This window comes from Metopolophium dirhodum, chromosome 1 (genome assembly GCF_019925205.1).
Source record: "Metopolophium dirhodum isolate CAU chromosome 1, ASM1992520v1, whole genome shotgun sequence".
NCBI classification, from domain to species: domain Eukaryota; kingdom Metazoa; phylum Arthropoda; class Insecta; order Hemiptera; family Aphididae; genus Metopolophium; species Metopolophium dirhodum.
Genome location: NC_083560.1, coordinates 131,690,009 through 131,703,316, shown reverse-complemented (window position 1 = coordinate 131,703,316; position 13,308 = coordinate 131,690,009). Strand labels below are relative to the sequence as shown.

The following is a 13,308-nucleotide window of genomic DNA, read 5'->3' as shown; positions in this document are numbered from 1 at the left end:
TGTTGTCTTCAGTCTACAATTCAACATTTTTGACTGATTGCCATATTTCCCAAACAGGTAAGTTTCTGATTTTTTTTTTTAATTTCTAGAATAATACATTTCTGTATTCTTTAGTAATACAAACTATTAAAATAATAATTTGAATAAATTGAAAATAGTTTATAATGTTAAAATGATTTTATTATTTAGATTTGTGTGTTGAACCTAATTAGTGTTATATACTTATATATTATAATAAAATAATAATATTAAGACTGGACTTTGAAATTAGTACACAGAAAAGTCAATGTAAAAGTCACCTAATATTGGAACAATGAGATATTGATATAAAGTGGAAAAAGTATAACTATTAAAACTTCAATAATTATTATTACGTAGTACATAGGTATTTATTTGGTTTTTGGTGTAACTCTAAAACAAATGACTGTAGGGACATGAAATTTTGACTGAATGTTTATATTAGCATTTTCTATACACCATACAATTTTGAAAATATTTTGACTATTTTTGAGCTGCTTACGCACATTGTCAGTTTTCAATTTTTTTAGTTTTTTTTTCTATAAATATCAATAAAATTTTATCTGTTGAGTAAAAAAGCTTGAAAATTTAATAGAAGGCTCCTAGGTTATTGTTTCAAAAGCAGATGAAAAAAATTAAAAATCCATAGTCACAGTTTTTATTTATAAGCATTTAAAGTTCAAATTTTGACAAAATACGGAAAAATCACGAAAATTTAACAATTTTTTTATTTTATTGTAATTGAAAAACGAATGACTGTTGATATTTGAAAATTTCACTGAATGTTTATATTACCATTTTCAATACACCATACAATTTTGAAAATATTTTGACTCTTTTTGAGCGGTTTACGGACATTGTTAGTTTTCAATTTTTTTTAGTTTTTTTTCTATAAATATCAAAAAAATTTTATTTGTTGGGTAAAAAGCGTTAAAATTTAATGCAAGGCTCCTGATATAATGTTACAATAACAGTTGAAAAATATTAAAAATACATAGCCACAATTTTTTGTTATAAGCATTTAAAGTTCAAATTTTAACAAAATTTATCAAATTTAATAATTAATAATTATTTTGTAGTTAAAAATGTATAAAATGTTCAACTTTTAAATTCAACAAATAAAAGACATAATATGAGATCTTGTGTCAAAGTACGATCTATCCACAAGGAAAACGGAGAAAATGAGAAAACAAGAAAAAGATTAAATATATACTCCAAATCTTGATCAATTTGAACATATATTTGTACCAAACTCCATAGACTCTAAGCTTGACATTGAAAAATACTGAAATGTCAACAGCTCAATCGCTCAATGTAATATGTGAATAAATTAAATATTTCACTCCATTAGACATTTTCAGAGAAATATATGACATAAACTAAAAATAAGCTACAGACAAAGAATTAAACCAGTCCAAAAATACTTTGAGCTTACAAACAAGGCCATAATGTATCCACGATACTATTTAGCTCTCAGAATGCGTTCCAGAATAACTGAAATGGGCACAAGTAATCAAGTTATTTAAACCAGGAAACCCTCTGGATGATGTCACATGTCCACCACCAATCAATTCCACTCCTTTCAAGTAGGTATAAGCTCTTAGAGAAACTTTTAATTAAATGCCTAAAAAAACATTTTTAGAGAAAAAACCATTTTATACCAGGACATCACAGTTTGGATTACGCAACAAACATTCAACAATCCAGTCCAATTACTAAAAATAATCAAAAACCTATAAAATGTACGATCAATGATTTAAAAAAATATTTTACTTAAGGTAAATATTATTAAAAAATATGTTTATAAAAATTAAGTAGAGAACATACTGAAAGTATAACACTATAATGCCGAGTTGAATAACAAAATTGATTCATTAAATATTTAGTTATTGTTTATGCAATCCGTTATTAGAATTATTACTGTGAAACGTTCATAGATAAAATTAAATGATTTTCAGATAAGAATACTACAAATTAAAAATACTCATACCTAGCTTGAAAATTAAAATATTGAAAAATTTCCAATGCTCAAGCACAGATAATGTTCTTACCTAAAAGTTTGATAATAGGTGAATTCATTCTAAAATCAAAACTAACAGCACACCATTGAACTTAGTGAATGAAAAATTGCTATGTCGTACATGTGTAAGACAGAGACAACAAATACATGGGTACTGGGTGCATCTTCTTAACAACTACTAATTTTATTAAAGTATATACTCAAAATACTGCATATATTATTCACCTAATTTCTTCACACCTAATGTATCTGTTGATATCAATACTTGATTTAAATTTTCCGGATGACATCTTGGAAAGTCTGTAGCATCCTTAGAAATATCTTGAAAATATCTCAACACAGCAACTCCATCGCCCCACGAATGCTCAAAATTTAATCCTGATGTTCCATCAGCACATACTATTAATGTAAATGACTTGTCAAACCACCTGTAATTAAATATTCTCAATAGACATGTACATGTAACTTTTGTATACATATAATTTTTAAATTGATTATTGCTGCAACCTGTTGATTCCGTCAGAATGCAGATATTGCTTAACACAAGATATTGGATCTGAACCAGGTTTTTCATCATCAAGAGCAATCATAATTAGACTATCATCTATTATACGTAACGACTCTTCATTTCCTAACTTGATAAGATGATTTCTTAAATCAGCCCAATTATCACGTTCAGTGGTTGTTAAAATGTCGATTGGATGATTAGATGGAGCAATATCATCATTTAAAATATATTGAATTTTGGATAATAATAACTGAGGTTCTAATATATTGCCTAAATGTAGATATTATGTACAATAAAAGTATTAGTCAATAATTATTGATCACAAATTAAATTAAATTATTACTTATGAATTTATGAATAAGTACCTTGATTATCCAGAACATCAAATTTATAAAAATGTCCTCGCCTCATAACAACAATATGATTTCCAGATGTATTATTATGTAAGATATCTTGATTAGTCATTGGAATTCGAGTATTATTAAATAAAGACGTATACTGAGACATATCTAAAGGATAAGCCTGCAACTTTTTTGAAAAATGTTAAATAATATCAATACAATATAATACACTGAATATACACAGTAAATTATACAGGTATTTCTCATATATATTGCTCAACATAGATATTTAATGAATGAGGCGCATATTATAATAATAATATATAACACTTAAATACTTAATACACATAATAGGTGGTACATATCTTTTGAATATCATGAATAAACTTAATTACTATAACACTTAAATAATCTCAATTCTTGTGGAGTTCTTGGTAGATAACTCTAGTAACAAACTAAAAATATCTCTATAATATTGTAATGTTTTGTGTTAAAAACTATTAATAAGTTAATTTTGTTCACCTAAAAATGGTTTTACCTAAAGGGAATTTTATCCCTGCTGTCTACTTAAATATACCTATCCAACTAATACTTATATAAGCTTCTGAAAACATATTTAAATTTGTCATGAAGTCCGCTAAAGAATAAGTTTTCTACTTTTTTGAATTTAGAAAGCTCAACATTTTAATAATAATTCTCAAAAAGTTTAAATGAAAATGTAAGAAAGTTGTATTTAACTAAGCTTCACAGCAAATTAAAATATGTTTTCAGATATGTTATCAGTTAACGAGATTAGTTAAGAGGACGACGCACCCGCATGTGTTGTCTCCGTCTGATATAGGAAATTTTCGTTCGCTAATTTCAATAGGATGATGTCAGTTTTGATATTAGAGTAAATTCACCTATCATCAAACTTTTAATTAACAACATTATCTGTGTTCCCTCGTTGGTTTTTTACGATATTTTAATTTTAAAGTGAGTTATAAATATGTAATGTTAACCTATATTATTATTAATAATATACATTTTATTTAGAACATCCACAAAATAGTTATACTATTAGAATAGCTACACTACAGTGTATAGTGTATTTTATAGAAGTTATTATATTATTATAATAATAATGTCCGAGTGATACTTATTAGTGGCCGATAATGTGTTTTTATTTTCATTTAAAGTTTATACTTTTTCTTATACCTCAGCACACACGTTAACAGTCAACATATTAGTTTTTAAAATTAATTTACATTATTAATAAATATTAGGCACATATTAAAGTTGAAAATATGATTCCAAATTTCTTATTTAAAGACTTCCGTCAATATATAATATTATATCTCTAATATTTCCATCTAATATTTATGGATTGGTAGATACTCGTATTAGTTATATTTCAATATTTATAATAATTTTATATAAGTCCATGAAAGGAAGAACTTCTAGGAATTCTACGGTGAGTTGTTAATTGTTATAATTATACTTATATAAAAAAATATATTAATTTATTTATTTACTTAATTCTAATATTCATATATTAATAAAAGTTGTAAGTTTGTAACCAAGGTTTTAATACAAAATGATTATTTGCAAGAATGTAAATAAATATATATTATACCAGAAGTTTACTATTTGTTGGTTTTTATTGATCACATTTTAATCTAAATAATGTAAAAACATTTAGTTTATTGACACATTAAAAAAAAAACAATAAAAATAAAATAACAATAAAAATCATATACCTACATCTTATTTGGAGTAAAGTAAAAAGAAATAATATTAGTCTAAGAAATAAATATTGGAAGAGATGAAGGAGTAAGAATGGATAGAACTTGCTTCAGTCTGCTCGCCTATGCAGACGATATAGTCTTGCTAGGAGAAGACGAACAAAAAATGGTAGGTTTATGCGGCAGGTTAATAGAATCGGCAAAGAAGGTAGGGCTACACCTCAACATAGAGAAAACGCAGTACATGAAAGTTAGTAGGGAACTAGATAACCTTCAGGAAACTGAAACCATAACAGTTGGCCAGTACGAGTTCAAAAGAGTAGAAGATTTTAAATACCTGGGCACGATTGTAACGCAGAAGAATGAATGTCAAATTGAAATTCAACAAAGAATAAAAATGGGAAATAAATGCTTCTATGCACTAGGCAAACTACTAAGCTCGAAAGTCATGTCAAAAGAGGTTAAAACTCAGCTGTATTTGACAATCATACGACCAATAGTCATGTATGGTTCACAATGTTGGACGTTACGAAAGACTGAGAAGGAAAGATTAGCAGTTTTTGAGAGGAAGGTACTTCGTAAAATATATGGACCTATATATGATCAAGAGCTTCAAGGATGGAGAAAAAGACATAATCAAGAACTGACGGAGCTTTTCAATAGACCAAATATTATGAACGAGATCAAACGGAGTAAGTTGGAATGGGCAGGACACGCAGTTAGGAAGCAAGATTCAATGGTTCAAAAGGTACTCCAAGAAAACCCAAAGAGAAAAAGACCACTGGGTAGACCAAGGCTACGCTGGGAAGATGGAATAAAAAAAGATTTCCTAAGTGCTGGCGGAGCGGAATATGATCACAGGGACTGGAAGGAAGTAGCGGAGAATAGAGAAGAATGGGAAAGGATTTGTTCTATGGCAAGATGGTCTCAAAGGCCTTAAAAAAAAAAAAAAAAGTTAAATAAAATTATACAGGGTAGGGTAGTTTGTATTGACTTATTTTTTAACAAATATAGTTAATAATTGAATTATCATTGAATTATACTTATTAATTCACGAGTATCATCTCATTAGATTTTTTAGACATTAAATTTTTACTATTATTACTATTTACATGCACAAAATAGTCAACAATAATTACGGGGGGCTAATATCCACACATGATACTCATCCCTAGACACACCTATGAGCAGTCCTCCCTAAGATTATATTAATTTTGATAATTATTTGCATACATTTTTTTATTAAATATACTTACTAATTTAAATAAATAATTAATTTTACAAACAATTTATATAAATCATTAAATTTCTCAGCATAATATAAGAAAAATAATTTTTGTATATAATAATAATAAGGAATTGTATTTATTTATTATTTGACATTAGATTCTAAGCGGATGGAGGAATGTATTGATTTTACAAGATGTATAGTTTTTTTTTGCTGTACGTGTACACGATTCATATTAGAAAATTACAGTCTTCAACTTTGAGGTGGTTTCTGATAGCTAATCAAAAACTCTAAGGACTATTCAAAATAATTGGAAAAGGGGGACATTTTTAACTATTTAAAATGTTCACTAAATGTTTATATGAGTATTTACTATGCATCATATAATTTCCAAGATATTTTAATTGTTTTTGAGCTAAATTCTTTATTATTTGCTATAATTTATAAAAGTTGATAAAAAATAGTTTGCTTGTTCAAAAACTTAAAAATTGAACACACAGTTCCCTATAAGTTGTTATTACTGGAATAAAAATGTAAATAAATAAAAGTTAAACATAAATTCACAATATTTTTTTACAAGCGTTTTAAGTTTAAATGTTTGAATTACTAATTATTATGTAAGTTATTCATATTATGTAATATTTGAAAATGTTACACAAGTTTTATAAGTTCATCATAAGCTGTTATTATAGGAAGAAAAAAAATTTTAGTGTAATCCCACAAATATATATTATATTATATATATATTTTAGTTTTTTTCTTTGAATGTTGTTAAAAAAAGTAGTTTGCACAGTCAAAAAGCTTATATACTCTATTAGGAATAAGAAAGGTACCGGGCGGCTGACGTTTGAGCATAGGCTTGGCTTCATTCTGAATGCAGAACCAGGTAAGAGAAGCATCTAACTGCCGCCGGACGAAAACCGGTCGCTGCACAGTACCTTTCTTATACTGAATAGAGTATAGTTCTTACTATAAATTTAAAAAGTATATTTGCACAATTTTTTGTACAGACAAAATTCAAAATTTAATTTAAGAATAACGATTTTAGTTATTTTGTATAAATTAAAATATATATTTGTCGATACCTCAAATGTTTACGCTTATTATTATATATTACAATACGCAATCATATTTTCAAAGTATAGTAGCAACTCGATTAACTGTCACTCTTTTAACTGCCAGTCTCTGTTATCCGTCATCGTCCAAAAAACCAGCATATGCAACACAGGTCTTACTTCTCTGTAAAATACTGAATATTTCCACTCAAAAAGTTAATCGAGTTTCTACTGTATTTTGATTAATTTTAAGCTGACTATTTATATTGTATTCTAATAGTAATATCAAATACTATGATATTATAATACCAATATAAATCTATCATACAATATCCTTAGTAATATAGGCTGACAGACCGTCTTTGTTCAGAATCGTTTTTTTGTGAACAATGACTCATCATTGAATTCAAATTTAACGCATACATTACAGTGACCTACTCAATGACAAGATATACTTGACACCTACTATATAGCAGAGTACCAACTACTAAGTAGTAATAATTTTGTCGTAGTCCGTAGACTAATGGGTATCAAAATAGATATGTAATAAACAGTATGTAAAAATATGAATATAGAGTGTACCATAGTCTGCGAACATAAATATTAAATATAAACTTATTGTTAGTATACATCCGAGCAAGATACACCCTGTATATTTGACATAATATAAGAATAAGAATAATTACACAACACATGTTAGATAAGAATAAACTAATACAACGAAAATATTATCGGAAATACTGAAATAGCACGGCCACGTAATCGGCACCGCCGTGCTGCCGTCGCCGCACCGAAAAATACCGGTATACCGGAATATTGAAATACCGGTATTTCTAAATCCCGTTAGTTCCAAATACCGGTGAATCACCGGTATACCGTAAATACCGCCAGCTCTAGACCAGCCCACTATTCTCTACACGGCGTGCATATATATTTTATAATGTATATGTCTAAATTCGCACGCTCCTACGTATGAACATATATATTTATTTTTTTTTACACTTATATCACGACACCGGTTATAATGCTTACATCCACAATTTTATATGTATATATGTTAAGGTGTATGACCGCAGTAGGCGAATGTTGACAGTCACCGGTGTAGGTTGACATATACCAAAAACCGTAGTGAATGTTGACGAAATTGTCTTAATGCGTTCATACACCAGTGATTGTTGACATTTACAGTCAGTGTTTGGTAAATGTTGACCACACTTGAAGCACAATGTATGTAAAAGTATTTTTGTATTATTTTGTAAAATTATTAAGATGTTATCGCCCAGCCACAATATGCATTGGAGACGTTTGGACGTTAGTAATGTTATCGCATGAGACAATCCGATTGTCAATCGTTTGCTAGATAATATAATATAAATATACCCTCGTCAGTATCGACGCGTATTCTAAACCGAGCGCAACAGATTAGTGTAATACAGCGGGCCTTAGTGTAATATTTTATTAATATTATATTCGAATTAAAACTAATAATGGATAAAAGTATAAAAGATATTTTTATAAAAAGTTTAGTGCACTTTTATTTAAAAAAAGGGAAGATAATTGTTTTTATTTAACCCTCTGCCAGGCGCACCCGTCATTATCACATGGTAATGCGCCCGGCGGCATTTTTGCCGCATTTCATTTTTTTTGTTTCAAGTCCAAATTTTGAATTTTTTATGGTTGATGGTATATATTATAATAGAACATATAAACAAAATATATAATTTTTTATTTTGATAACCCTTATTCAAGAAAAATAACAAAAAGAGATCAAACAAACTTTTTGACTAAGAAATAATCTAGGTTAAATTATTAATAATAATTATTAAAATTAATTTGTTCAATTATATTTATTTATAAATTTATTAGCTATCTATTTGATTATATATTATGTTGTCGTTGTCACACATGTCAACATTCACTAAATAACTATTGCGCATGTCAACAAATACTGGTAAATGTCCGCATTGTGAGATATTTGAAATAATTGATAACATTCACCAAAATTATTAGTGAATGTCGACATACACCGGTGACTGTCAACATTTACTGCCATGCGGTCATACACCTTAACATATATATGTTACGGTGAAAGACGAAAATTGGTAAATGTCGTCATTCCCTGGTCAATGACGTCATTAACCAAAATAATTCAATTATGTAGGTAAATGTTGTAAAAACACATATTTTAAACTCAAATGTACATCTAAAATTACAGCCATAATTAGTTAGTATTTTTATTAATTATTATTTATACATAGGTAGAATACGTTTTTTTAAGTTCCTACTATTTAAAATGCCGTTCGATACCGAACAATTTATATTAGCAATACAGGAAAATAACTGTATATGGGATAAACGTAAGTATCCTCTCATTTAATAATTATTTTAGTAATTAGTACTCATTAATTGGTAATTACACATAGATTAAAAAGTAAAAACATCATCTTTCTTTCTATACGTATTATTAAGATATTATATTATCTATTTATCTAATACCTATATGATATTATAATAGAGGCAAAAAGTCATCATGATATACAACAGCTACATGTTGGTTGGACCAATGTAGCCAAAAACTGTTCCGAAAATTTCGAAGACCTGGATGACGGCAAGAAGGCAGAAAAAAGTAAGATTTAATATTATTATATAAGAAAATTACTACATAATATGTATATTATAATCATATATTATATGATATTATATAGTTTGATATTATTATATTTTGTTCAATACTTGTTGGTTTAGATAAACTTAATATTTTAATCGTATACGTAATACGTGGATCCTTACTTACTAGGGACAAAGGTAGATAACAATAATTGCAATAATGATTGTTAATAAAAAAATAATAATAACGATTTTGTACTTTTATATATTATATTTTTAATTTTATAAAGGCAAGTATGTACCTCTACATATTTAATAATGACATGTACAATATACTCATATGTGGTATGAAATTATAAAATAAGGCCCAAAATAAATATAAGTATAAAATATGTAAATATGTTTTACAAAGAAAATAAGCAAAATAATAAAAACAATAGTGACTATTGGTTACTAAATTAGTAACACTATATGTCATGTACTCGTGAGTCATGTTATTACGTCTTATTGGTTTATTTACCAATAATTTTATTTTGCCAGCTAAGCGCGTGGTTTGGGTGGTTAACATAACTCACAAAATACTCCCTGACATCCTTCGCATTTGTCTGAGCGTTACCAACTCCTCTCCTTTCAGTTACGCTATCCATCCCACAATTCAAGCTATCCTCAAAATTAAACCAATCACGGCGTCTCACAAAATTGTGTAAAACACAACAGGCTTTGGTTATTTTGACCGCAAAATTTGGTTCAACCAACATACTCGTTTGAAAAATTCTCCATTTCTTTGATAAGATTCCAAACGAACACTCAATGTACTGACGGGCTCTTGACAAACGATAATTGAAAATTCGTCGTTCGTCATTTAGTGTTCTGCCAGGAAACGGTCGCAATAAATTTTTATTCAGAGCAAAGGCCTCGTCAGCCACGAGTATAAATGGTTGTGGTACACCTTGATCATCCCCAGGTAGACATCGTTCGGGAGGAAAGTTTACTTTGTCTGAATATAACTTCTTACCAAACGGTGACATCTTGAAAACATTACAGTCACTTTCTTTGCCGTAAGATCCAACATTAATGATGCGAAAACAATAATTTGAGTCGCAAATAGCCATAAGTATAAGTGAAAAAAAATTTTTGTAATTGTAATACAAAGACCCACTATTTTTGGGGCATTCGAATCGTATGTGTTTTCCATCAACCTGTAATTATTAATGAAAAAATAATTGTTATGTTATTTGCTGCAGTCAAACCTCAAATTATCAATTTGCTAACCTACATATTATTATTATTATTATTATTATTAATATCATTTAATTTATCAGGTGGGAACATGCAACAAAAAATTTAAAAACAATTAATATTTTTTGTTTTTTAGAACATTAAACAAGTAAAACAATAAATTTATGTTAGTTATTATACTCACCGCCCCGACTGTATTTGGAAATTGGGTCTTTTCAAAATATCCTGATGCAATATCCAGCCAATCATTAGTTGAGGGCTCTGACATCTCAATTGGCTGTAATATGTCCCATATAACCTCACATGTTTCCAGCACTATATTCGATATGGTCGACACTCCCATAAGAAACTCAAAATGTAATGCTGAGAAATGTGTTCTACAAGCCAAATATCTGAATATTATAATATTGTATGAAAATTATTGAAACAAAAATGTATATAATTTTAAATTTTGAGCGGAACGAAGAAAAATTTAAAATCCTTAGATTTTCTTCAACGGTATCTTTTCTCATAAAAAATTTAATTTAATTTAATGGTAGACATTTTTTTTTTTATAAAGGTAGAAAAACTTATGAGGAATCTTGCATTAAATTATAAAATCTTAGATTTTAAAAGAACAATTTTTATGAATTCTTAACTCAAAATAATTTGCTAATTTTCGTGTTTTTTCCGTATTTTGTCAAAATTCGAACATTAAATGCTTATAAAAAAAACTGTGACTAAGGATTTTTAATATTTTTTAAATTTTATTGAAACAATATAGTAGGAGCTTTGTATTAAATTTTCAAGCTTTTTTACCCAACAAATAAATTTTAACTGACATTTATAGAAATAAAAACTAAAAAAAAATCGAAAATTGGTAATGTCCGTAAACAGCTCAAAATATTTTAAAAATTTTATCGTGTATAGAAAATGCTCATATCTATGATTTGAAAATTTAATCCGATTTCATTCCTCATGAGTTTTTCTACGTTTATCAAATTAAATATTTATGAGCGTTAAAAGTTCAAGTTTTAACTAAATTTAATAAATTATTTTGTAATCACAAATTAAAAAATGTTCATCTTTTATAGCTAAAGATTGAAAATTGAAAAAAATGTCCCACCCAAGTAGATTATTCTGTAACCAAAAATTCTATAAAATATATAAACACAGTTTTTTTTAGTTATTTTATAGGGTTGGACGAAATTACATCTTAAATAATCAAGAATAACGTTTGAGTTATTTTTTTGTAATTCAAAAATATAATATGTGGGTACCTCGTACCTGGAACTTCTAAAGTTATAACAATAATATTAATTCAACTTACAGGCTCCTGTATTAATAATAACAATATATTTTGAATGAAAGACTCACAAAAAAAACACACATTATTGTAAGACATTGGTCAGAATAAAAAATGTTATAATTTTGCGATCGGTCAAAAAAATTGAAAATTGTATACATTGTTTCTTATTATTTGTATATTGTTGTATATTAAGGCTAAGGACTGTCACTATTGAATATTTTATGTTTTGGTTTATTAATTAGTAAAAGAACTAAAACTGAAATGTAAAAATATTCGAGATGCTTATAGAAAAAAATGTGTAACTAAATCTGGTCAGGCCACTACTAAAAACACTAGAAAATATATTTACGCAGATATTTTGGAATTCATGAGACCTTCAATGGAAAATAGAATGTAATAATATACACTTTATATTATATTTTAATATTTTAAACGTTCATGTTTTCTTTTTCATTTGCTTACTTATTATGTTCTACAGGACTGAAGGTAATGTGGTGGAAAGTGATTTGGATGAAAGGGATGAATCAATTTTAGTAGCAGGCGCGGGTGTTGATATATCAATACTAGACACTGAAGAAGATTTTGAAGTCCAACCAAAAAAGAAAAAAACTAAAAATACGTTTGAAGAAAAATTATTGACAGTGTTGGCAAATCGCCGTGTTGAAGATCCGGTGACTTCGTTTCTAATGTCCTTAGCTCCACAAATTAGATCGCTAAATCAGGACCAACAAAATGAAGTTTACATTGAATTTATAAAAACTATCAAAAAATTAAAAAATTCCAACAATGCTCATCAGTCCCAAGTACCATACATTCCTCCCTCAGTGAACAATGATTATCCTAGACCCTCAGACCATTCATTTTTGACCAATGACGTTTTATACTCCTATCCTCAATACCCACCTTACCATGGTATACCATTTTCTTCTTCAACTTCAACTATACCAACATCTGCTGTTCAAACAAATGTTAGTCACTCTGCCAACCCATACTATTCTCAACAAAATTATCCTTTATCGACTCCTCCATCTACATCTACATCTACTCCACCATGCTCTAACAATAATTATTGATTTTTTTTATAATTAAATTTTTGGAACCCACAGGTAGTGTGTTATGTTTTTTTTCTATACTTGGAAAGTAATTTTTTTTTTTGTTTTATAAACTAAAATAAAATTTTAAATATGTAATTTTTAACTATTTAATTTTAATTATTTTATAGTTAATAATATTTTGTTTGATTCATATTGTTATAAACACAAGTGACATCATGTTGAAGT

General features: G+C 27.7%; 2 protein-coding genes across 2 annotated transcripts; both read right to left on the bottom strand.

Moving 5' to 3' along the window:
* Window positions 1–2,255: 2,255 nt before the first annotated feature.
* Window positions 2,256–3,011, bottom strand: LOC132953813 (carnitine O-palmitoyltransferase 2, mitochondrial-like). Its single transcript, XM_061026150.1, has 3 exons — window positions 2,912–3,011; window positions 2,546–2,816; window positions 2,256–2,466 (listed from the first exon to the last, which is right to left on the bottom strand). Exons 1-3 carry the CDS (start codon window positions 3,009–3,011, stop codon window positions 2,256–2,258), a joined length of 582 nt encoding a protein of 193 aa, XP_060882133.1.
* A 7,002-nt stretch (window positions 3,012–10,013) lies between these two features.
* LOC132953811 (uncharacterized) lies at window positions 10,014–11,083 on the bottom strand. Its single transcript, XM_061026147.1, has 2 exons — window positions 10,925–11,083; window positions 10,014–10,700 (listed from the first exon to the last, which is right to left on the bottom strand). Exons 1-2 carry the CDS (start codon window positions 11,081–11,083, stop codon window positions 10,014–10,016), a joined length of 846 nt encoding a protein of 281 aa, XP_060882130.1.
* Window positions 11,084–13,308: the final 2,225 nt, after the last annotated feature.

Bases quoted from the DNA above. Each gene is read 5' to 3' on its own strand.
- LOC132953813 (XM_061026150.1), bottom strand. From the start codon at position 3,011: ATGACTAATCAAGATATCTTACATAATAATACATCTGGAAATCATATT. The intron at 2,817-2,911 runs GTACTTATTCAT...ATCTACATTTAG, and splicing joins TGATGTTCTGGATAATCAAG to GCAATATATTAGAACCTCAG. The intron at 2,467-2,545 runs GTTGCAGCAATA...ATTTAATTACAG, and splicing joins CATTCTGACGGAATCAACAG to GTGGTTTGACAAGTCATTTA.
- LOC132953811 (XM_061026147.1), bottom strand. From the start codon at position 11,083: ATGGGAGTGTCGACCATATCGAATATAGTGCTGGAAACATGTGAGGTT. The intron at 10,701-10,924 runs GTGAGTATAATA...TAATAATTACAG, and splicing joins TTCCAAATACAGTCGGGGCG to GTTGATGGAAAACACATACG.